Source organism: Saccostrea echinata, unplaced genomic scaffold (genome assembly GCF_033153115.1).
Source record: "Saccostrea echinata isolate AGI-Se365-2 ecotype Australia unplaced genomic scaffold, CSIRO_AGI_Sech_v1 ptg000009l, whole genome shotgun sequence".
Classification (NCBI taxonomy): Eukaryota; Metazoa; Mollusca; class Bivalvia; order Ostreida; family Ostreidae; genus Saccostrea; species Saccostrea echinata.
Window position 1 is genome coordinate 8,775,693 of NW_026889758.1, and position 24,911 is coordinate 8,800,603.

The following is a 24,911-nucleotide window of genomic DNA, read 5'->3' on the forward strand; positions in this document are numbered from 1 at the left end:
GGACCCTAACATTTACTTGAATTTATTGATTTATTCCTCAACGTTCAAAACTTTAGCGGTTAACAAGCTGCAAGTGCATGCCATATCGACAACTACACACAAGTCAATATTCAATACAAAAAGAATCGCGGACCATGCACTGAGCACTTTGGTGTAGTTACAGACAGTTGTAGATGTTTGTAGATGACCCTGAGCTGGTATTGACTTCATGTTTTATACATGTAAGACTGCCAGGTGATCGGAAATCTTTATTGATTTCATGACTAATGGATACCGAGAACAGAGAATTGTAAAGAGATCTGCGGGGGGAAACTTGGAACGGATTAATCTTCCATAGGTATATATCAGACCATTAACATTTGACTGTCATTTTTATTATTTACAGACAGCATGGTGGTAAAATATCTTCAGGGACTGCCAAAGACGGTCTCAACTAAGGAGATTCCATCACTGTATCATGAGCCACATATCGAGGAAGGCTATCGACAAAATGACCTTCCATGGATATACTACATCTCAAGTCTGTTTCAAATGCACAATGAAACGGTCAATGTTTGGACCCATCTTATTGGATTCGTTGTCTGTGTATACAGTTTACTGTCCTTCCAGCAAAGTTACGATCTTATAACGGACCCGTACATGTGGCCATTGGTTGCTGGGTACGCTGGTATGAGCGCCATGTTTTTATTCAGCGCATGCGCACACCTGCTTGCTAATACATCAAGCGTGGTGCATTATACTGGTTTTGGAGTAGACTATGCTGGACTAAGCTTGTACGGTATTGGAAGCGTACTACTTCACTTTAACTATGCAATTCACCACTCTGCCAAAGGATCTTTTATACAAGAATACTCTGTACCGATAGGTGTCATTCTCGCTATATGCGTGTGTATTTGTGGTTGCGTGTCTAAATTCAGCTACAGTAGGCCGTATCCTTTTCAACGGAAACTATGGATCATAATCCCAGTCGGCCTGGTGTTTGTTCTGGTGGAAATTCCGATAATACATCGACTTTATTTGTATTCCTCACACGAGATTCATGACGAGAGTCTCGTCCACCATATAGGTCACATGACCCTTTTCATTACTGCAGCCTTTTTCTTCGGTTCACACATCCCTGAGCGTTGGTATCCAGGGAGGTTTGATTTGATTGGACATAGTCATCAGATATTTCATGTATTCATAGTTTTGGTAGCTGTTGAGCAGACTAATGCTTTAAGAATCGACATTGCTAACTTAACCGAAAGTGGTATCCACCATTTGACGGGATCGAAGTCGACTTTCTCCCACACTTTTGGGGTCATATTATTCGTTCTGCTAGTCGATATATGTAGTGTTTATTACTTTCATACTCTTGTAAAAGAACGAGAAAGGAAATCTAAATGAAAGTTTGCTTTTTGTCAAGTTTTAGATTGAATTCTCAACTAACTACTTTTTAAAAATAATAATTGAAAGAATTTTATGGGTTGCTATTATGACGACCCAGAATTGTGTCCGAGAATAATTGTTGGTAACAGTTACTTGTCATAGTATTTTCTTTAGAATTATAAAAGATTTTTGATGTGATAGATTTTTTTATTGATAGTATTATCTCTGACAGAGAAACTTTGACCTGTCTGTGATAATCAATAAGTAAAGTGATTATGTTGGTGATATCTTTTTTCACATTTTAATGTGATTTTTATGCACAACGAATATTATTGCATAGTTTATTATTACATTTACTTTGTCATTTTTACATTTACACTGTCATTTTTTTTAGATTACATTTACATTGCATGTCATTTTGTCAATTAAAGACAAGCATTAATTTAGATGCATTCGTTCATCGTGATTTTTTTTTTCAAGCAATAGACAGAGATAAAGTTGATTTGAATATAAAAATATAATAAATTTGGGTTTTAAAGTTTTGAATTATTCCAAGCTCTTGTAGGTTTTTATATGATGATGTATTTATAATCACATAAAAAGTTACATACAAGCTTCCTATTAGAGATGCAACTAGAATGTCGAGACACAAAACAGCGATGGAGGTTAAACACTTCAGACAATTTTCTTTTTAAAATTTGTTTTAAAGTTTCTATATTAAATTCAATAAAATGAAGTCGAACCAAAACCATCGAAAAAATTGTATTCAAGAAAAAGTTTACTTTGAGGAGAAAAAAGCTTATGACAGTGCAACTGCCTTTGATTTTTACTAAATGTATTCATACTTTTAAAAAAAAAAAATCGTCTTCACCGCTAAGCCCAAACGATGCTAGCATAGTCTGTTTTTTTCTAGTCCTGTCAAGGATACATTGAAAGAATATACTCTGAAAATGATACTTAATCTGACGTAAACTGATTTTGTGCTATTGTTAATTCCATCGAAAAGAATATTCATCAGTGAAAAAACCACAAACGGTGATAGTTCGATCTGACGTAAGTGTTTGCTCCTAAATGTACTCGCCCGTGTACCCTGTACCGTGTACCTGGGTAGCGGAGAGGAGAAGCCACAATAGTTACTCTATAATCTCTGATTGACAATATCTTTGTGGTTTTTGGAGACCAGGTCTTCCAAAAATCTAGTGGAATTCTCAAAGGGTACCAATTGTGCCCCGTTATTAGCAGACCTATTTTATTATTCATAGGAAGCAGAGTTTGTCCAAAATCTTATACGTGAAAAAAAGAAAACACTTGCTGTGGCCTTCAACTCGACATTTAGATATATCGACGACGTATTGTAAATTAACAATGGTTATTTCCATTCTTATGTCCATACAATATATTCAGGTTAGCTTGAAATAAAACACAGAGTCTGACACATCTGTGTCATATTTGGATATTTTACTAGAAAAAGACGTTAATTGTAATCTAACAACCAAGCTTTATGATAAACGTGATGACTTTAACTTTTCAATCGTCAACTTCCCTTACTTATGCAGCAATATACCTTCATCAACTGCATGCATACGGGGTTTATATCTCTCAGTTGATTCGATACGCAAGAGCATGTTCTACGTATGAACAATTTCTAAAACGAGGTAAGTTATTGACAAACAAGTTGATGAAACAAGAATATCAGCAGTCTCGTTTAAAGTCGTTCTATGGTCGATACAATGACCTTGTCAGCAAATACAATTTATCATTAAGTCAAATGCTGACTGACGTTTTTCATACTAATTGTTAGGCCATTATTTACACACTGAATTGTCAACGGGTTTTTCCGTTATATCCCGATCATGACAAGGAGCACAAGGCGGGTGTGACCAGTCGGCAGGGGATGCTCACTCCTCCATGGCACCTGATCCCACCCCTGATTATTTAGAGTTCCGTGTTTGCTCTGCTCCAAAATTTGTATTGTTTAATAGACTTTTGAGCTTGAATACTGTTCGTTATCTCCATATATGTATATATATATATATATATATAGTTTGGCTTAGCCTACTTCAATCTTGGCTTTCCTTACTTTGAGCTTTTCTTTTTGTATAGCTTTTTCCCTTCACTTAACGTAGGTCGCGGGTTTGCTGACGTCGTTAAAACTGCTATTGGGTACGCAATTTATATGATTTGGGAGACTTTCTTGTGCACATTTGATTAGTAGTAAGCTATTTCACTTTGAGGGGGCACAACCATACATTTTCAGTTGAGGGGGGCACTATCAAGTACCAAAATTCCTTGACAAGCAAAAAAAAAAAAAAAAAAAAAAAAAAAGTCATCAGACGTTATTATTGAGGGGGGCACAAGCTTACAGCAGCTATGTTTTCTATAGTATTCTATATATCGGCAAAATTATTGGGGGGCACGGTCCCCCGTGCCCCCCCCCCCCCCCGTTCCTACGGCCATGAACCACTGCGCCACGCGGGCGACATACACAAGAGAGGAACACTCAGTCAATGCTTACTCTACTGGAGAAATAAAACAAACGCTTGTTTATGGAACAAGAGAGAGACTTTATAGTGAATCTTTTTGCAAATAACTAACGTGATAATGTTGATATTACATTTAGAATTGCAATTCAACAGCCGATCTTGACAAATACCTTTTAATGTTTATAATAGGAACGTTCATATATCCTTCGACACACATAAAAATATGAACTAAAAAAATCAACACTACAGTAATATTTTTGTGTCAGTGTCTTGTCAGGCAAACATTGCTCCAAATACATCCATAGGTCGGAATCCGCCATAAGTTGGTCTGCCTAACAATGCTGAGATCATCATTGCGTCTAAGTGCGCGTCAGTAATCATGGGTCTGGCTTCTTGACCCCCCTCTGCTGCAGCACCGGCCCCACCCTCCGCCCCAGCTCCCCCGGAACCTCGTCCATTACCGCGTCGCCGGGGTGGTCTACTAAATTCAGGGCTTCGTAGAATCTCCATGGCACGGGGGTTGGAGTAAGAGAAATAGTCCAATATCGTTTGTTGGTTCCTCATGTGCATATTTCTTTCATAAGCCATGGGGCTTTTAACGTAACAATCAGTACGCATGTCTTGTAGTGATACGAGAACAACCTCGCAACCATCAGCAACAGCAGCACAACCTGGTGGTACATGTAGTGCAGCATCATCTGCAACCCCAAACCTTAGACAAAATGAGATATTGTAAGCAGCTTGTCAAGTGAGTGATTTTTTACCACTCTTTAATGAAAACAAATAAGAAACCGGATATGATGTGCATTTAATCATCTTTTCATCATTTTATGTGAACTATGTTTATTAGGCAAAAAGCATGGATATATGAAGACCTAAATAAACTAAAATTCTTGAAAAGAGTTTATTGTTTGTCCCTAGCTACACCTGACCTCCTCTACTTTGCAATGGGGATTGTAAATACGAAGAAAATCCCACCTACCCGCAGCAGCTCATCCCCATAGTGGTGCACTTGCACCTCACACAGTCCGGCGTCTGGAATTGTGAACCCACCAATATCTCCACAGGAACCGTGTTGTTACCCTGGGTAACGTTGTGTACACAAAATTGTCTTTTGTTGCCCAATTCTGAATTTAAAACGCAAATATCATAATTAACATCAAAAGTGTATTTGTCAAGAACAGGGTTCGATTTTTCTTTGAACTCCGACAATGGATACTAGTAATAAATAATATTATTTACATTTGCAAATATTTTTCTTAGATGAACCTATTGAAGAGGAAATATGTTCAATTCTGTTTATTTACATTTGCAAATATTTTTCTTAGATGAACCTATTGAAGAGGAAATATGTTCAATTCTGTATGAACTTATTAGGGGGTCAGAGGTCATGGCGTGACCGAATCACACAGCAAGACGATATCTTGTCTACATATTTCTGTCACAGTGACACTGTTTCGGAACTTCTGAGCCGTTAAAGCGATGAAAAAGATAAAATTATTGAAACATATATTTTTTTTGTTCAACAAATGATAATTATATCTTTCTTGGGTGTGAAGAATGTTTATAATTAGCCTAAAATCACGCTTACCTTTTTAACCCGAAATTCCTTTGAAGGTATGTAAACTGAAGACGATATACCACCGCTTTTGACTTCATATATAAAGAACTCATACAATAATAGTAAGATTATTCTCAGTAGCGATCATTGTTTTTTCATTACGAACAGTTATTCCCTGAACTGGACGGCTTAACATCCATGTAAATATTCAAATGTTGGAGCGAGGCGAACTCTGAAGAACAAACAGCTTCTAGGTCATTGCGCGTCACAACATAGCAATACGGCGGGCCGTTTGTGTAATAAATGCAGTTCTACTCAGAATATTCGTCTCAAATGTAAATAAAAGTAATAAACAACAATGTTAAAAAGTTCACTGGGAAATGAACTTGGTTGGTACGTGATCAAATCTTCTGAGAAGCCCTTCGGGCTTCACAGGATTTGATCACGTGACCAACCAAGTTCATTTCCCAGAGAACTTTTTAACATTGTTGTTTATTTCTTAAATGAACTTATTAGGGGGTCAGAGGTCATGGCGTGACCGAATCACACAGCAAGACGATATCTTGTCTACATATATATTTCTGTCACAGTGACACTGTTTCGGAACTTCTGAGCCGTTAAAGCGATGAAAAAGATAAAATTATTGAAACATATATTTTTTTTGTTCAACAAATGATAATTATATCTTTCTTGGGTGTGAAGAATGTTTATAATTAGCCTAAAATCACGCTTACCTTTTTAACCCGAAATTCCTTTGAAGGTATGTAAACTGAAGACGATATACCACCGCTTTTGACTTCATATATAAAGAACTCATACAATAATAGTAAGATTATTCTCAGTAGCGATCATTGTTTTTTCATTACGAACAGTTATTTCCTGAACTGGACGGCTTAACATCCATGTAAATATTCAAATGTTGGAGCGAGGCGAACTCTGAAGAACAAACAGCTTCTAGGTCATTGCGCGTCACAACATAGCAATACGGCGGGCCGTTTGTGTAATAAATGCAGTTCTACTCAGAATATTCGTCTCAAATGTAAATAAAAGTAATAAACAACAATGTTAAAAAGTTCACTGGGAAATGAACTTGGTTGGTACGTGATCAAATCTTCTGAGAAGCCCTTCGGGCTTCACAGGATTTGATCACGTGACCAACCAAGTTCATTTCCCAGAGAACTTTTTAACATTGTTGTTTATTTCTTAAATGAATAAGATAATTTAAAAATGTTATATTTATATTTTTCCCTTTTATTTTTAAAATACTTGCTAAAATGCATTGAATTCTGGTAGTTTTAAAGACTAAAACCTAGAGAAGTATTTTTGCAACTTTTGATGTAAAAACGATTATATTATAAAATTCTTACATTAAGAATAAATAACTGATTTTTTAAGTGCAACCCTTCATGTAAAACAAAAAAAATATGCTGTCCATATTTTAATTTCAACTCTCGACAGGGATTTTATATACAAGTATCGTTGAGAAAAAATACATTAAATTTGTTCTCAGTGCCTCCTAAAAATCTTTTTTTTGTTTTAGTGTATAGAGGGTCTTTAACAATTTCTCACTGTTTAATCCGGGGAGACTGAATTCAATCTGTATCAAACTTGAAGTAAAGAAATCAGGGAAAAAAACAAATGTTGAGCAGTCATACATGTTTATAGTATCAGGAACCTATATACTAGTATATATCACTGATAGTCGAATTCGATACTTACTTGTAGTTTCTGTCCGTAATGGTGTAACTGTGCATTTACTGAATACATACGTCACTGATCCTAGAATTATCCCCAAAACTGCTAAACGTAACATCATAGGTATTCAAAGCGATTGTAAAAGTGGATTTAATTCTTTTAAGATCCGCGAACTTCTCTGGAGTGTACAGCCCTAGTTCGTATACATGATGCTAACTCGACAGAGAAGTACTTTCATTTAATTGCCGACAATATATATCCATGACTTTTTACTTGTACAACATCCATAAAAAACATTACCTGGATACACAGCAAATAGTAAATTATTTTTACTCCTGTCTGTCGAACACGGGCCAATTAATTACGGGGACTTAATGGTACCTGTCACTGAGACAAATGTGGACTATCGCAACGCTCAGCTTGTCTACTCGGGTGTTAAATAGCGGCGGGACAGTACCTCAACGGCTGTGTGATTGATCTTTCGTTCAAAATTTCCAGACAAATGGAAGCATTTCTGCAGTTAGTGAAAACATACGTGTTCTTTATAATTTCTATTAATGTTTGCGTGGAATATATTGGCAGTATATATGAGTTTATATATTCAGTAAAATCAAGGTTAAAAAGTTTTGCGAATATTTTTTTTTATTTGAAAAGATGCATAAATAATTACAGTGATCCTATTTCAATGTCTTCAGTTTCATTCTAGCTATTCCAATACTGACTATTTAAGAAATTATTTTATTAATTGTATATAATAAATTGGATAAAACACATGTAGTTGTCGATTAATCAGTTATTACGCCATAAGAACCGTGTTAATTGTCTTGTAACGGGCTGTTGGTTTAGGTACACGTGTATATGGTAATAATTCATGATAATAATGGTCACGTAAAGTTGCATAAGTTTTCCCAGCGATAGTCACTTGCGTTTTGGCCATGTATATAAGGTACTGAATGGACAAGATCAAGGAACATTCTTATTATAAACCAATAAGTGTATGGTATATCTGTACTTTTTGCAATTGGATTGTTTTTAAGCAAGTTCTTGTGTTGGAATGGTACAATGAACTTTTTTTTCTCTCTCCAAAATTAAAGGAAAACCCCGTTTATAATTTTTTAAAAGTACATTGACCTTTATTTTATGAAGTAAATATTGTTAAAAAATTTTTTCTTCTTTCAATTCATGATGCAAAAGGACAATATAATCAAAGAGGTATTTGGCTACTCTGCTCACATGTGACATCATTCAGTGTGCAAAACATCAGTAACTGAAGTTTTGTCGTTCATCACAGAAAATCAGAAAATGTAGAATAGTTCAAATCAGTTATCTGGCGAAAAAAGTCCTTTTTTTAAAAAAAATAAAGAGAATCCTCAACTACTTTATAATCAACTGTCGCAGATTTTCAGCATCGTCGGAACCCGTGAGGTCTCTGCACTTCATCCAATGAACGATTGAATACGGAGAGAACCCGTAGGTGTTCATATACTGAAGTAAACCTGTCAGTGTAAACCCTATCAGTGTAAAACAGAAACAGATCATAGACACCGACATGTCCTAGATTCAAAGATTAAGATACAGGGGTAGATCTAAAGGGGGGGGGGTCAGAACTCCCCTAAAATTTTCAGAGGTATTAAATGACTTCCTCCCTCCCCTTCTTCGCCGTAGGAAACACGGATCCCTATTTAAAAGACAGTATGTCATGTGTTTGAAAAGAAAAATGATTTAGGAGAAAGTCGATCTTGCCCCATCTCCAACAAAACCCAGTTTTCAGGTTTGAGCATTTTTTGTTGTTGTTGTTTTTGTTTTAATTTGGATTTTAAAAAATTCGAGTCTGACATGGAACCACCCAATCAGTAATATTCTGTTTAGAATATATGGAAAACTTGGAAGGCCAGTAGTGGACCCAAGCATATCCGGAAAGAAGAGATAAGATTTAATAAGATGCTACTGTTCGCGTTGAGTTGATTGTATAAGTAGCATTAAATTTAATTCATGAATGTATGAAATATAAGAATGAAAGCACGAACTGCGATTTTTTTTTAACTGAAAAATACACATGCTAAATAGTAGAAGAATATCTGGCAGGAAAATAACGAATCATATCGGGGAAATAAATGCCATTAATGTCATCTGAATTTCCAGGTAAGAAGGTACATGTATATCTTATTTACTGCTCACCTGTTGAGAAATTTTAGCCACGTACATAACCGAAGTTATTGTCGATATTGTCTGTTGCGCTGAGAAAAGAGGGTGTGTGGTGGGGTAGGGAATGGGGGTGCAATGTAGGTTGAAAGTAATAAGTAATATACATGTAAGTAGTCAGGTATATAATCAGGAAGGGTTCCTTGTAACCTGAAGATCATGGGTAAGCTCTAAGTAACATCCTATCATTGCCTTCAGCATTTCTCTATGCTTACAATGACCTTTGAACCTGATTCAATTTTGAGGTCAGACGTCTCAATAAGCAAGATAATGTCCTATAAAGTGATTAAAAAAATGCATAGATTTATAGGGGAGATGAATAAAGGAAGAAACATTATAAAAAGTTTATTATTTCTTTTAAAAGTAATGGGATAAAGAATTTATTTCACTTTCACACTTTAAGAAAATATACAATTTGATATTTTTTTCACACTGTGACAAAATACCACTTTTATTCAATAACTACATTGTATATATGCATCGTTTGCAACCAAAATATCCAATTTATTGCTTGTGGTATGTATTCCAAGTTTAAATTTGATATTTTTCATTGATCGTAAAATAAATAAATAAATAAATAAATAAATAAATAAAATAAAATAATAAAATAAAATAAAATAAAATAATTAAAATAAAATAAAATAAAATAATAAATAAATAAAATAAAATAAAATAAGAGTAAAAAAGTGCCACAGAGTTGCGAAAATAATAGCATTTTCATCGGGATCGAAATTCTGTATCACTTGTCAAATGAAGAAATATCATTATGATTATAAGAGGTTAAAAGAAAATGAATCAGCCTCCCTTCACGATCAGAATACGGACGGAACAGGAACAGGACATGGACTGGATGGTTCAGCCGAATGCGATTACATTTCATCAGGCATTGGTTTGTCATTTCTTAATAAGTTTTTTTTAGTTGTATTTCGAATTTCCTCGAGATTCTATACTCGAGGGTTTTACATTACATAGTTCACTCTAAACTGAAAAGATTATTATTTTTTTTTTTAATTTTAACTTGGAATGCATATCAACAGCCTTTTTTATAATCATAAAATTCATATTCTAAAAGTCCGTAAAAAGGTTAAATTATTAAACTGGTTCGCATTAAACATTATCAGATTATTATTTTTCATGCAACCACAAATTTTAAAAGCATGACTCCTCGACTTGGCTTGTTTTATAGAATCTAGTGGATTTTTCACGAGACAACAATTCTAATAACTTGGCAAACAGGTCTGGTGTTTTTCATTGCAAAGTCAATAAACAAGACAAAAAAGCTTGCATGCAGGCGATTTCTATTTTGCAGGGGTTCGTTGATTTCAGATTATTGTTACCTAGGCTATAGTGCATGCTGTTCAAAAAAGCACCTTTGAAGAATAATACATGCAACTTCGAACAAAAAGAACATAATTTCAAAGAAGACATGAATAATTGTGTATCCTATAGCTGTTGAAGTCGGCCACCGTTGAAGTCAGATAAACATTTAATATTTAATATTCATAATTCTGCATGTTCTGTTTGGGAAAAAAAAAAGAATAGCATAAATGCTAGTGACAGAACTGCTTAAAGTATTAACATTTTTGGTAAGAATATTATCATATAATTTAATTTTGTTTGTATTCTAGCCTCTGATTGGATAATATCCAAAAAGGAACACAAATTATTTCTGTATAACCTGGTTTGGTATGGGGACACCCCCCCCGACAACCATCTGAATCATCTGTATCCATACAATCCTCTCATTTCCAGTCCTCGGGATTCGTGGAAAATTCCAGATTTAATAAATGTACCTTTAACTTAACCATGTTAACAATAATTCGATCTTACCACATGTAAACAAACAACAAGGCTGCCGCTAGGCCTATGCATCAGTTTTTACCTCCCCTCGCTTCCCATCACTTCCGTTACTATGGTTGTATTATTGAGCTGCAAATTTGAACTAATAAAAAGCAACGAAATTCTACACCCTTAGTTATTTAATGATTTTAAAATTAAATTATAAGGAATGACTCTAATTCTTGGCCAAATTATTCGAGTATTCGCGGATTATAAAGCATAAACTGACCCAAACCAGGTTATACTCGAATAATTTGGCCAAGAATAAGAGTCATTCCTAAAATATATTCTTTAAAAAACGTATAATCTACAGGTACTTACGGTATATGTATATTAAAACTAATGATGTATTTCACTGTTATGTGAATAATAGTTAATACTCTTGATATGATCACAATGATTTATACATTACAGGAGGTGATAGCACAAGTTTTACCTCAGACAAGTGTCACAGCGTTTGAATGTGCGTATTCAATAGAACTTCTTGATAAATATATTTTACTAATACTATGAGTTCATTGAGTTGCTAAATATTAGGGCTGGGTATTGGCTAGAGATTTTGTATTGCGATATTTTTAACTGTATTGCAGTATGCAATGCAATATTTTCAACAAAAATTTTAAATGGTATTTTCATATTATATTAACTTCCTTTTACATGTAGAATGTACATAACTATGATAAATAACCAATAAAAGATATCTTGTTGATTGAATTAGAGAACTTTATGCAAACACTAAACATGCTAAATACACCCATACAACAGGTTTTGTTTTACTGTTTGGCAAATATGATTGCAAACCTTTATGACAACTTTTCTTAATATTTTATGATAGAATTGCCAAGTCCAAGCATTTTGCTGGTATATCAGTATTGCAAAAATGTATCACAGTATGATATTTTTTGTCAACATACCGCAATATACCGGAATATCGGTCCAGCCCTACTAGATATCATATAAGATAACATAATGTTTGACAGTTTTATGTGCTGTACTGCCATGTATCTTCTGTGCTACAGCTAAGTGAGAATTTTCCACCTATATGATCAAGTTGACTCCATTACATGGGGAACCAGGAGTGTAAATCTTATTTTCCTCTTGTAGATGAGGACGAAGACAATGAACGGATAACAGTACGGAGTGATGAAGAAATGGCAGCAATGTTTCAAGCTGTATGATTTTATTTTCCTTATACAAATGCTTTTGAATTGTTTAATCAATTAGATAGCAAAGTACATGTGCACACATGTACATTGTAGTTATAAACGTGCTGAAAATAGCATGTGGTAGTTACATAATATTTTGCCCCATGTTTATGATGTCATCAAAGAAAAGAGATATGAAACCCGGGAAACTCTTTGGGCTACTGTTAACAGTAGGTAACGGAGCCCATATTACTTGATGCCATGGACCATGCATTTCCTGCATGGGCAGAACCATGGCAGATGTGTATTAAAGCCAGAGGGGCCAACTTTAAAAAGGAATTAACACTGAAATACAATTTGAATTCTTCCGTGTAAGTTACTGAACTAGTTTAAAAACTTTCTGATCACCCCTCATATAAAATGGTACACTGTACATGTATATCTTTTATTTCAGTACTTTGACTTTGAGTTTGAGACCCTCAGTGAAATGATAAATATATATTTACACAATGGTATATATTGTGTTTCAGTACTTTGAGACTCTCAGTGAAATGATAAATATATATTTACACAATGGTATATATTGTGTTTCAGTACTTTGAGACCCTCAGTGAAATGATAAATATATATTTACACAATGGTATATATTGTGTTTCAGTACTTTGAGACTCTCAGTGAAATGATAAATATATATTTACACAATGGTTTATATTGTGTTTCAGTACTTTGAGACTCTCAGTGAAATGATAAATATATATTTACATAATGGTATATATTGTGTTTCAGTACTTTGAGACCCTCAGTGAAATGATAAATATATATTTACACAATGGTATATATTGTGTTTCAGTACTTTGAGACTCTCAGTGAAATGATGAATATATATACACAATGGTATATTGTATTTCAGTACTTTAAGACTCTCAGTGAAATGATAAATATATATACACAATGGTATATATTGTATTTCAGTACTTTGAGACTCTTAGTGAGGATGACATACAATGCGGGCTCCTTCCTCCCCTCATCATCTACCCCAGAGGTCAGTGTTAATAAACAGAGTATACCTGACATCACCATGATCACAACAGTGTTTAAGATTTTATAAGTGCATGTATAACATGAATAAATATATACACTAAATTTGATGCTCTTGTCTTTGAATTTTCAGTTGGAAAAACTCCACAAAACAGAAACAAATTTGGATTAAAGGTACATTTATATATAAAACAGTAATGATTTAACAAACATTTTAATTGGCTAATTCCTTGTCCAACTAATTTGGAGAGAATTTCCCTTTTTTTCTATTATAGATTGATACTCATCCAAATTCTAAGTCCTCCAAGCCAGTTCAAACTGTCAAGCATATTCCAAGGTATTGTGAAATAATATTCAGTCATCAAATGTTTCCTAGCCTAGTTGCAGTTTATATGGTTATCAGTCAGTAATTTGTCTGAATATCTTTATATCAGACAATTATGACAACTAATTGGTAATATTACATCCCATCTATTATATTTACCTATACAAATGCATGCATCCCTATTACATGTAGTTTACCCTATAGACATAGATTATTACATATGCAAATCAGACTGAAATAATGAGAATTCTTTGCATACATAAACTAAATATTTTAGTTTCATTGTAATCTGTGGTATTCAGATCTTTTCTGTGTCAAACATCGTAGAAGAAGTAAATTTGATGTATATGTACAAAGTTATTCTTTGCATTAATTTCATTATTGTTCAAACATATCAATTTATGGGAACAGGGCTTTGTTTTATAATTTATTTTCAAATGATTTTTTTTGAATTTAGACAAAATCAAAAACCAAAGACAGAGCCTGTTGAGAACCTAGCACCTACTCGGGTCCCCGTAAATGACCCTAATGTAGCTGGAGCCCCCACTATACTGGTTCCTCAGTCTCAGAACCAATCAGAGTTTCACTTACAAAATGAGCCTGACTTGAAGTTTTTACAGGTGCTTGGAGGAGGAAGTGGAGGACAGGTGTATAGGTAACTCAGGCTGTATTTGGTATATTAAACAAAATGATAATTATAAGATGCCTGTGACACTGGACATTTAGACAAAAGATATCAGTATACCCTATACATGTATGTGCAGTCTACTTTTTAGCTGCAGGCAACTGTTGGATTTACGTGTAAATTTGGAACAAATACTGACTGATGAAATGAAAATTATAGATAATCTTCTAAAGCTTATGAAAATTTGTATCGTCATATATGAAGAACTTTTTTTTCAATTTTTGTAGAGCTTTACATCAGCCAACAGGGACTGTTATGGCAGTCAAGGTAAGGAAAGGTTACAATGGAAAAGGTGACTGACAAGTCACCATACTGAGTGTAAGCAAAATATGTTACAATATGAATTGGAGCATTAAGGAACACAATGTCACACAAAAGTCAATGTCAGATCTATATTAGATATACATCTGATGAGGCCCAGGAACATGTCAATGTTAGGTAAAGGTAAGTAGCTTGGCACAATGCCAATGCAGGTAAAAAGCATGTATCAGTGCCAGGCAAGGTAAGAAATGTCACAGTGATAGAACAGTGTAAAAAAATATAATGTCAGGTGATGGGAAGAAACATGTCACATGATATAACAAACAGGTAAAGATTAGAATCATATGACAGTATCAGGTCTACATGTACGTGTAAGTAAGAAAGATCTCAAAATGACAGCTATATAAGAAACATATTAAATTCTAAGGTAATGTTTCATTTAATATCTGTTTCAAAATACTACCATTGTTCAGTCTTCTGTGCTGTTTTATAGATGGTGAAGTTGGAGGTTGATCAGAAGACACAAGAACAAATTTTATCTGAACTGGACATTCTCAATAAGGTGAATATATTACATACTGTATCTGAAGTTATTTTAGTTATTTGTTCATTTTCCATTACTGTTAAAATGTAACTTATGATCAATGCAGAATATATTTCCTGGATAAGTGTAAATACGTGTACACAGTATTCATATACCTATTTAATCACATTCACATTACTTCATGATTGTGCCAATGCAGGCCTGTAGGAAGCAAATTCAGTTTGGAGGGGGGGGGGGGGGGCACAGTCATACATTTTCAGTTGATAGTTGAGGAGGCACTAACAAAAATTTCCTGACAAGGAAAGAAAAAAAATACCAAAAATTCCTTGACAAGCCAAAAAAAAAAAAAAAAAAAAAAAGGTCATCAGATGTTTTTATTGAGGGGGCACAAACATATAGTATCTATGTTTACTAAAGTAATCTATATATATTGGCAAAATTATTGGGGGGCACAGCCCCCAGTGCCCCCCCTTCCGGTTCCTACGGCCATGCAATGTTTGAAGTTAAACTTTGGACACCAATATCTCGAATACCATGGATATGTCAAAGTGATTTGGAAGTCCCAACCCACTTATTTTATAAGTATTTTACCCTTGATATCTCGAATCTTGGATATCTCAATGTTTTTTTCTTGGTCCCATCAAGGTTGAGATAAAGAGGTTTGAATGTATTCCAGATTTGAATATTCATGAAGGTATGACCTTATACTTTACATCCAGGCATATTTCATGAGTGTAGAGGATATTCAATGTTTCATAGTTGGATACGGAATTTCACTAAGACGACAGTATTTTTACCTATATTTTCATGAGTGCTTGGCACTTGTGAAAATAAAAAAAAAATCTTGTCTCCTAAATGAAATAAATTCCATATCCAACTACAAAACATTGAATTCTCTGTTTATTACATTTGTCTTTGGTTTTTTTCTTTTTGCCTCTATCACCTATGAGCTGTCTGTGTATCGCAGTGGCATATAGGCTGTGCTGTCATACATGTAGCCGATTGGTTTTGAGATGCCATAGCAAAGCGATTGTAAAATTGAATATTGTAAAATGGATTGGCAGTGTCAGGATGGTTTATTCCCTCTTGCTATCTGTATGGGTTATTTTCTTTAAAACTCTTCATGCAGGGAAGGAAAGTTTTGCTGCAAATTTGTTATTTTCACTGTGTAAACACATCTGTGAAATATCAATTATATTCAATGGATTAATACAGTATTTACAGTATTGAAAATGTAATCTAGGAAAAGAGTTTGACTCCTTTTTGGTGCTGGATCCATTATGGTGTCATAATATTTCAAACTTGCTTTTTCTCGTACTTTACAGCTATCGTTAAATTATACAGGACGCATTTTCAAGGCATCAAATTTGAAATCATGTGAAAAGAAATCTGGACACCCATATTCAATCTATAAATATTATTTTAACAAAGAAGAATATACAGACTACCATTTTCTGAGAGAATGGGTACATTTCATTTTGTGTGAAATGGAAAAAAGTCCAAATTTTAAAACTGTTTCTTTCATTTCTCATTGAAAAATGACAGTTCAAAATAGGTTATTTTTGTGTTTACCAAACAAGTATGCCCCAATACACCTTTGTCCTTAATTATATGCTTTATTTGGGAATTAAGCATCATTAAAGAAATTCATTTCTCAGGTTTGAGAAAACTGCAGGCGCCTTTAATATACTAGATCTTGGCCTTAAAGTAGTGCCTTCTTACTGCAATATTATGTGTCATCAGTTGCAGTTCAATCGGAATCATTAAAAATTGACATGGTTGATAAATGTAACTTATTAAATAGTTGTTTGATTTCTTTTTAGTGCCAGTCCTCTGTCATAATAGGATTCTACAAAGCTTTTTTCAATGAAAACCGCATCTACATCTGCACAGAGTTTATGGATGGTAAATCATATAATACATTTGTACTAATCAACAAAATTCACACTTCAAAATTTGCAGTAAAACGAAATTTAGAGAACTGAGTATAAATCATTATGATACATATTTTTTGACAGTCAATACTTGTATTTCTTTAGTGGGAATTATCAGGAAAGAAGAGACTTCATCATAAGCTTTGTGATATATGTGTTTTACTGTACCAGTATTGGAAAATCTTAAAATATTTACAATTGTGTTGTGAAATTTTACATTCAGTAGATAATTAAAAAAAAATCATGAAGATCCTAAAGTTTCTTTTGCTCCTCTCATACATTGTATGTTATCTTTTTGCATACCTTCTCTGAGTAAAAAGATGTTTGTTTGTTTTTCAGGAGGTGCGTTAGATAAATATGCTCCAATTCCTGAACCAGTATTGGGACGAATGGCAGTAAATATAATTAAAGGCCTCTGCTACATGTGGAGCCTGAAAATTTTACACCGAGGTAGGTCTTTCAGGGGTCATATGAAATCAACGCACTAATAATATATACAACCATGCTCACACACTCACAAAACTAATGTAGTCATCACACTTGCAATATACAATCACACACTCCTATACTCATAAAACTAACACATATCACACTTGTATTATACAGTTACATGCTCATACACACACAGAACTATTACAGTCAACACAAATTGTAATATACAATCACATTGTCATACACTTACAAAACTAATATGGTCATCACAACCGTAATATTTAATACCACACTTTTAATGTACAAGGACTACACTTGTAATAGAATAGGAAGAAATTTAATGGCCATTTACAGAGTCAACTCTCAATCTGTTGAAAAAATACATAAAATTATCACTGAAAAAAGAGCTCTTACTTGGTAAAAGGATTGTTTATGTCCAGAGGGTGTGTCATGATCTTGACCCAAAATTTTGGCAAGTTTAAGGTTACTGGCAGTAAAGTATAAAATTCCTGACTGGTCTAAAATTTCTCAATTGCTTGCATGTATGAAATTGCTTATGACCTGAAGTTCATACAAAGATTGCTTATGACCTGAAGTTCACACAAAGATTGCTTATATATGACCTGAAGTGAGTCATGACTTTGATCCAAGGTTATTTGAGGAAGTTAAAGGCCACTTTTCAAAAAAAATGTTTAATTCCTATCTTGACCATATCTTGTAATAGAGAACATTAGAGGCTCATAATTATCAATAATATTACATATGACCTAAAGATATGTAAGGACTTTGACCAAATGTCATTACACAAGTTCAAGGTCACTGGTTGACAAAGTGTATTATTTTTGCCCAGTCTATAACTCTACAATGGAGACTAAGTGGAAGTTTTAAGACAAAAGATTGCTTGTGGCATAAGACTGTGTCATAATCTGACCCAAGATCTTTTGGCAAGTTCAAGCTTACTTGCAGAAAACTAATAAATTTGTGTCTGGTCTATAACTTCTGAATTGAAAAACATTGGAAGTTTATACTTCACACAATTATCTATATATCTTGATGGTGTATCATGACCTTGACTCAAGGCAATACACTGGATGAAATATAAAAGTATAAAATTGATGCCCAGTTCATCACTCTTGAATGGATAGTATTGGAAGTTGAAACATTAAACAAAGATTATTTGTGTTGAAGGTATAACATTACCTTGATCCAAGGTCATTGTGACATGTTCAAGGTTACTGGCAGAAAAAGTGTGCAAAATTCATATCAAGTCCATAATTTTCTAATGGAGAAACATTGGATGTCCACATTGCACTCAAAGACTATTTACTACTAAAGGATGTGTCACTCTTTTTAAACCAAATTCATTTTGGCAAGTTTAAGGTTACATTTAGAAAATTTATATGGGTTATTTTAAAAAAAATGCAGCAAGAGAATAACTTTATGAGGTGGTTCACATTACCTATAGTTTTCTCATACACTTCTTTTAACTTAAGAACCCTCTCTACACTGCACACTAGAGAGTTCTGATTCTGTGGTATTTTTATGTAGGTAGAGTAATCTGCCCTTAGATCTAAAATAAAATAAATTGAAATCTACAGTTTATCAATCAATTTCTAATCAATTCAAACATTCCTAACATTTTGATAGGCCAATATAAATTAACTGAGCACCTCATCTGCATGCTTTTTCCCTACTTAGGTAAGCAACAGTGATTTCTGTTCATGGGTGAATTAAAAAAAAATGACCACCAAACTGAATTTTTTTGGCAAAATTCAACTACTTATAACATATTTTTCACTTATATCATCATATTGCAAATGCATTCTAGTTTAAAATCCTGAAGTGGCAATAGAATAGACAATTGGATTAAAAAGTTTCAGAATTTTTATCAGTAAAATTTCTTATGAAAAAAGAAAATATCATTACACTTTAAAAGACTTTCTAAAATACATAATCACAAGAAATCATAGTTTCTTATGCTTCAAAATGGTAAAAGGGGTATAAATGATTAAATCAGGACCTTGAATGAGTATCTTCTCTTGTACATGTGACAAAAAACTGGCTTTTTGATTGTTATTTTACATTATTTTTTCAATTCTGGTTTGAAAAGTTTTAATATGAAAAAAATATGAAGCAATAAAATTCCCCAAAATTCACTTTTTTGTCCGTTCAAGTCAATTCTTTAAATCTAAGCCAAACAAGAATTGTTATATATGCGTTCTCTTACAAAAAATACTAGATTTTGAAGTGACCCTATGTTACATTATTGTGTTGCACTCCTGACATCTGATATGTATTTTATTTAACATTGTTTTAAAAATTATAACACACAATAACCCATTCTTACTTTGTAAATCAATTTGTCATGTTGATATTTTTCATCGTTTACAGCAGGTTTTTCATGTTTTGAAGACCTTAAAACATGATTATTTGAAAAGTGTAATATATATAAATTGTATTTAAAATATATGTGAAATGATGAAAACTATTCCATGAATTGACCGTAAAATTTCTGTAATTTGTTGATAGACATAGTGTTTTGAACATCAGATAGTATCAAGCATTTTTTTTCAACTTATTTTTTAGTAAAGATAGTTAAAAAGCATCGGTAATTATGAAGCAGTTTTGTTGCACTCCTGACTGCAGTAAAGCTTAAAATTAAAACCGTAGAACACAAAAATTCATAAAGTGTTGGCAACATCAAGTGGTAATGATATTGTGCAATACTTATAGTCCAATACTTCATAATTAAAACAGATGAAAGTATTTAAAATTCGCATTTTATCTGGAATTATACCCTATTTTATGCCAAAAACTAGCTTAAATGTATATTTAGAAGATAAAATATATTTTAAAGCATATTTTCCTTTAGAAGACAAACACAGTAACCCACCAGAAAAATTCTACTCGTCATTTTTTCTTTATTTTTATTCTTATTGGATGATTTATAATTCTAACATATTTATTGCACTCCTGACCAAAAGCATTGGGGCCTTTTTAAAGTAGAATTGTGAAGTGAAAATCACATAAGAACTTGCTCTGTTGTTTCAGTGAAGTTGAGGAGGAATTACTTCAATTTTTCTGACAATGTTTTAGTGTGTTTATTTTTAACGTTCATTAAAAAAATCACAAAAAGATAAAAACACATCTGAATTGATAAAATTGAAAAAGGAAGGATTTTAATAATAAAACTGTCAATAATTTAGTATTAAATTATACAAAAAGATCATTATTAATTAATGAATACTTCTAAGCATGAATAGAAGTCTTTTCATCACACAACTTGAATCTTTAAAAAAATGTGTTGCACTCCTGACCATAGAAATATGGATCTGAAGCACAGACAGATCCTGTAATTGATAAATCTATTTGGTAAAAATGTTTTTTATGTCTTTATTTTCCAAAATAAAAATCAGAAAATCATATAATGATAATAGTTTTTCAATGCTTGGGAGCAAAACATCAAATGTTGCACTCCTGACATTTTTGGGTATGTACATACACTTGACTTTCATTAATGCTGCTTGTGATTTATATAACATTTTTAAGTTTTAAAATGTATATCAGTTATTGTTTTACACTTCCAAAATTCTTTTTTGTCTTAATTTTCTTTCAGAATTTTACAATTGATGTTTTTTTGGCAACACTACATTTTTTCTGTTGCACTCCTGACATGGTATAACATTTTTTTAAACATCAGCCATGACCACAACTTGATTAAACAGAATTAAGTTATGACAGTCCACATTTAAAGCTCAATACTTTGAATATTATCAGGAAAGTCTTTATTTTTAACATGAAGCATTATTTTTTATTTCACAGATCTCCAAAAAATATTGAAATTTCAAAATGTCACAAAAAGGTGTTGCACTCCTGACAATTTTAGCATCATTTTTGGGCATAACTTTTTTGTTAATTGAGATATCAACGAGATATTTGGCAGGTATTTAGACACTATCTAAAGACATATGCTGAGACATAGAAATCTGTTTTCATTACCTGTATTTTTAGTGTGGGTTGATAAATATGCGTTTGGTCATTTTTTTTTTAATTCACCCTCATGTAAACTTTGTTGACTTTGAACATTTTTCCTGGGGGTAAAAGCCTGTCACCCTATGTTGAAAATGATATCAATAAGCTCAATGTTTATACCTTTATACAACATATTTTTCTCAATGTCCAAAAAACTTTTTTGTTGAGTGTAGAGAGGGTCCTTAATCAATTAAGCCATTGATTAACAAATGGCATATTTTGATTTTGGTCAGTATCGTTGCAGACATCAAGCCATCCAACATTTTAGTCAATACTCAGGGGCAGGTGAAATTGTGTGACTTTGGAGTCAGTACACAGGTAGGGACAGTATTTAAAGAAAATTGAAGATGTTTAAAACTGTGTACTATCATTAACTTTACCAAAATGTTTATAAGTCTATTACTGTAAAAAAAGTTTTACAAACAATATTGTCTTGCTGTTTTAACAATATTTGCATCTGTTAATTAATAAAAAAAACATGCAAATCATACCTGTGAACTATTAATTTAATCAAGTGAAAAATTGAAATGAATGTAGAATTTCCATAGGTTTCTTTGTTCTATGTGTATTTGCAGCTTGAGAGGTCCATTGCCAAAACCTATATAGGATCTAATGCATACATGGCAGTAAGTATCAGATTCATTTAGTTAGTTGTTGAACTATGGATTAAGCTGAATTATTTTGTACTTAAGGCTGTATTATTGACAGCCAAACTCAGTGAGTGGCAGTGTAGATACTATGTTTTGACAGTTTATGAGGTGTTAAGTATGTGTACTATAGAGGATTATATTATGTATGGTTGACTTTCAGCCTGAGAGGATAAAAGGCGAGGATTATGGGACACCAGCTGAAATCTGGAGTCTGGGCATCACATTGTTTGAGGTGGGTCTTTGATTTACATGTATAAGAACTCTTGTGTACTCAGATTCATTTTAAAGTAAAAATATTTTGAGCTACATGTATACATGTATATACACTGTTAAGACTAAATTTATTATCATTTTTCAGTTAGCTACAGGAAGATTTCCATACAAGCATGTGAGTAAATGGGGTTTTATTCACTTGACTGACAAAGTTGGATGGAAATTGAAATCACTTTATATAATTTTAATATCTGTACTGGTCTATTTTTATCCATAAGACTTAAGTTGCATCTTTCAATAATAAAAATGATTTTTTAAATTTTTATTTTTAGAATCCTGAGAAGGTAGGTCTTTTTTAAGTATTCATAAATACTGTATGTGTCCTAAGTGTAATAGGATTCTTGTTCAGGTATCCAGCATATAAAATATGGTATGGAGTAAAATTTGTTTTTGGCATAAAAATTCAGTTACATGTATGTGATTAGGCTTTTTCCTTTGTTATAATTTCCTTATACTCTGTTATTTTACAGCCAATGGGTCTCTTATCATCCATTATAAATGAAGTAAGTATGTTTGTGTTTTGTTGTAAAATTCAGAATGTTACATATTCTTTACTTACTTTCAAAATGCCTTAATAACTTTTGACACATGCAATAACAATAAAAATTTGGAATTTACATTTTTGTCATGCCTTTAATATGTTTGATTTCAAATTTTATCTAAAAGACAGCACATTTTTTATTTATGAAAGGATAGCTGTATTTACCTTATGTTATCAAAAGCATCAGAATATGAATGAATTCATTTTTCCATGTATATATGATCAAGCTGATTTGTCATTTTGGGAACAAAGATAGAAGAAATTTAATAAGTTCTTTGTCCTATAGGAGACTCCGCAGTTATCAGATGACCACTTCTCTCCAGACTTTGTCAATCTTGTGGCACACTGGTATGGTCATCTTTGAATTAATTTCTTTGTTTGATATTTACATTGCCTAATATTTAATTGATAATTTTATGTCGTTTCATGTTATGTGTAAATTGTGTTTGTTTTTAAAATTCATTGCAGTATGCAGCAGAAACCTGAGGACCGACTCACCTTAGAGGACATATCTGTAAGAAAACAGTCATTTTGATTTTTTTGAAAATACATTTTAAATACAATAATCCAGTGGGAAATCTTTATCAAGTTTCATTTATAGCAGCTATTAATATTTTTTAAAACTTTTCATAAATCATATTTCAGATTCATCCATTTATACAAAGACACAATGATGGAAACATAGCAGTGATTGCTTCCTGGGTTCAAAACAGACTGGAGGAGTTATCTCACAATAGAATGGCTTCATAGTATAAAGGGGACATCTCAAAGTGCACTTTATTTTCATATACTTAAACTAGTCATAATGGAAGAAAATATTGTGAATGTTTCTGTCTAGTACAGTGCTATAAATAGTATTTTGACAGGCAAATTTAGATTTCAACTCCAGTCTTTACCAAAACCCACAGGTCTGAGGCCAGTGGCCAGTAAAATTGGCAGGGGGCCCGTAAAGTTGAAAATTTAATAAGTCCGATGGGCCTGCAGGGATTTTTATGACCCGACTCCCAATGATATAAAGAATTGTATTTCTCCCCATATATTTGTTTAAAAGTTTCAAACCAATGAAAAATCAAAGCAGTATGACTGTATTTTTCAGACGTCATCTTCATTTAAACTATTTTGCAAATGCTACACAATTTATTTCTTCAAACAATTGTCTTTTTTCTTAGTCCAAATTTCCTTCATGCCTCTGTTCATTCTAAATACAAAGAGATAATACCACTACATTTATATTCCCTGTTCCCTATTGAATTGAGGAGTCAGTGGTTTAGGAGTGATTTCAGATACAAAAAATATGTTTACAGAGCATTACAAGTATTTAATACAAGAAAAATGAGAATTGTGTCGATCACCTCACTTCGGAAGAGCTAGTCTCCTGCAGATTGCTTTTATAACAACAGCAATTTTATAGATTGCCTGTAGGTTTCATTGACTGGCAGGTCCTACAGGCCAGTGGAGGAATACAGTTTTCTTAAAGACTGCAACACAGTCTAATCAAATGTCAACCAAAAGATTTTTATTGCCATTTTATTTAATTCATTTGAGTTGATCATGGTTATGTTATGTATTTTATATTTATTTAGTGAATAAAACGTTTGAAATAAGAACTTAATGAATTATATCATACTACATCTTTTTCAGATTTCCTCATATTTACTTCTTTGAATTATTACGTTAGTTCCAGTCTGCAGCTGATGGAGCTGTAATCCTTCGGCATCAGCATCCCAAGTTCTTTCCAAGTATTTCTTTGCTCTACATTGATCAGAGTTGCTTGGATGATGCATCCAATATGTTTCATTATACCGTAACTATAGTCCTGCTGGACATATTATAACTGGTGACGTAAATAAAGTTAATAATGAGGACCTTAGATCACTAATTTTAAAAGGTCTTAAATATAGGG

General features: G+C 32.9%; 3 protein-coding genes across 3 annotated transcripts; 2 read left to right on the top strand and 1 right to left on the bottom strand.

Moving 5' to 3' along the window:
- The first annotated feature begins 305 nt into the window (after positions 1-305).
- LOC133183257 (membrane progestin receptor alpha-B-like) lies at positions 306-1,740 on the top strand. The gene has a single exon (XM_061318219.1). The coding sequence runs from the start codon at positions 391-393 to the stop codon at positions 1,384-1,386; it is 996 nt and encodes a 331-aa protein (XP_061174203.1). The 5' UTR covers positions 306-390; the 3' UTR covers positions 1,387-1,740.
- A 2,310-nt stretch (positions 1,741-4,050) lies between these two features.
- Positions 4,051-7,247, bottom strand: LOC133183258 (uncharacterized). The gene is made up of 3 exons (XM_061318220.1): positions 7,132-7,247; positions 4,834-4,978; positions 4,051-4,563 (listed from the first exon to the last, which is right to left on the bottom strand). The coding sequence occupies exons 1-3, from the start codon at positions 7,226-7,228 to the stop codon at positions 4,125-4,127; spliced, it is 681 nt and encodes a 226-aa protein (XP_061174204.1). The 5' UTR covers positions 7,229-7,247; the 3' UTR covers positions 4,051-4,124.
- Positions 7,248-10,070: 2,823 nt separating this feature from the next.
- On the top strand, positions 10,071-24,615 carry LOC133183260 (dual specificity mitogen-activated protein kinase kinase 5-like). Its single transcript, XM_061318221.1, has 20 exons — positions 10,071-10,198; positions 11,563-11,611; positions 12,253-12,320; positions 13,266-13,335; positions 13,465-13,505; positions 13,607-13,668; positions 14,114-14,311; positions 14,569-14,608; positions 15,096-15,164; positions 16,970-17,051; positions 17,420-17,530; positions 21,789-21,862; positions 22,120-22,170; positions 22,355-22,426; positions 22,553-22,582; positions 22,740-22,751; positions 22,938-22,970; positions 23,295-23,356; positions 23,477-23,522; positions 23,654-24,615. The coding sequence occupies exons 1-20, from the start codon at positions 10,100-10,102 to the stop codon at positions 23,756-23,758; spliced, it is 1,374 nt and encodes a 457-aa protein (XP_061174205.1). The 5' UTR covers positions 10,071-10,099; the 3' UTR covers positions 23,759-24,615.
- The last annotated feature ends 296 nt before the right edge of the window (positions 24,616-24,911 follow it).

Bases quoted from the DNA above. Each gene is read 5' to 3' on its own strand.
- LOC133183260 (XM_061318221.1), top strand. From the start codon at position 10,100: ATGAATCAGCCTCCCTTCACGATCAGAATACGGACGGAACAGGAACAG. The intron at 13,506-13,606 runs GTACATTTATAT...TTTCTATTATAG, and splicing joins GAAACAAATTTGGATTAAAG to ATTGATACTCATCCAAATTC. The intron at 23,357-23,476 runs GTATGGTCATCT...AATTCATTGCAG, and splicing joins GTCAATCTTGTGGCACACTG to TATGCAGCAGAAACCTGAGG.
- LOC133183257 (XM_061318219.1), top strand. From the start codon at position 391: ATGGTGGTAAAATATCTTCAGGGACTGCCAAAGACGGTCTCAACTAAG.
- LOC133183258 (XM_061318220.1), bottom strand. From the start codon at position 7,228: ATGATGTTACGTTTAGCAGTTTTGGGGATAATTCTAGGATCAGTGACG. The intron at 4,979-7,131 runs GTAAGTATCGAA...TTTTAAATTCAG, and splicing joins ATTACGGACAGAAACTACAA to AATTGGGCAACAAAAGACAA. The intron at 4,564-4,833 runs GTAGGTGGGATT...ATTTTGTCTAAG, and splicing joins ATGGGGATGAGCTGCTGCGG to GTTTGGGGTTGCAGATGATG.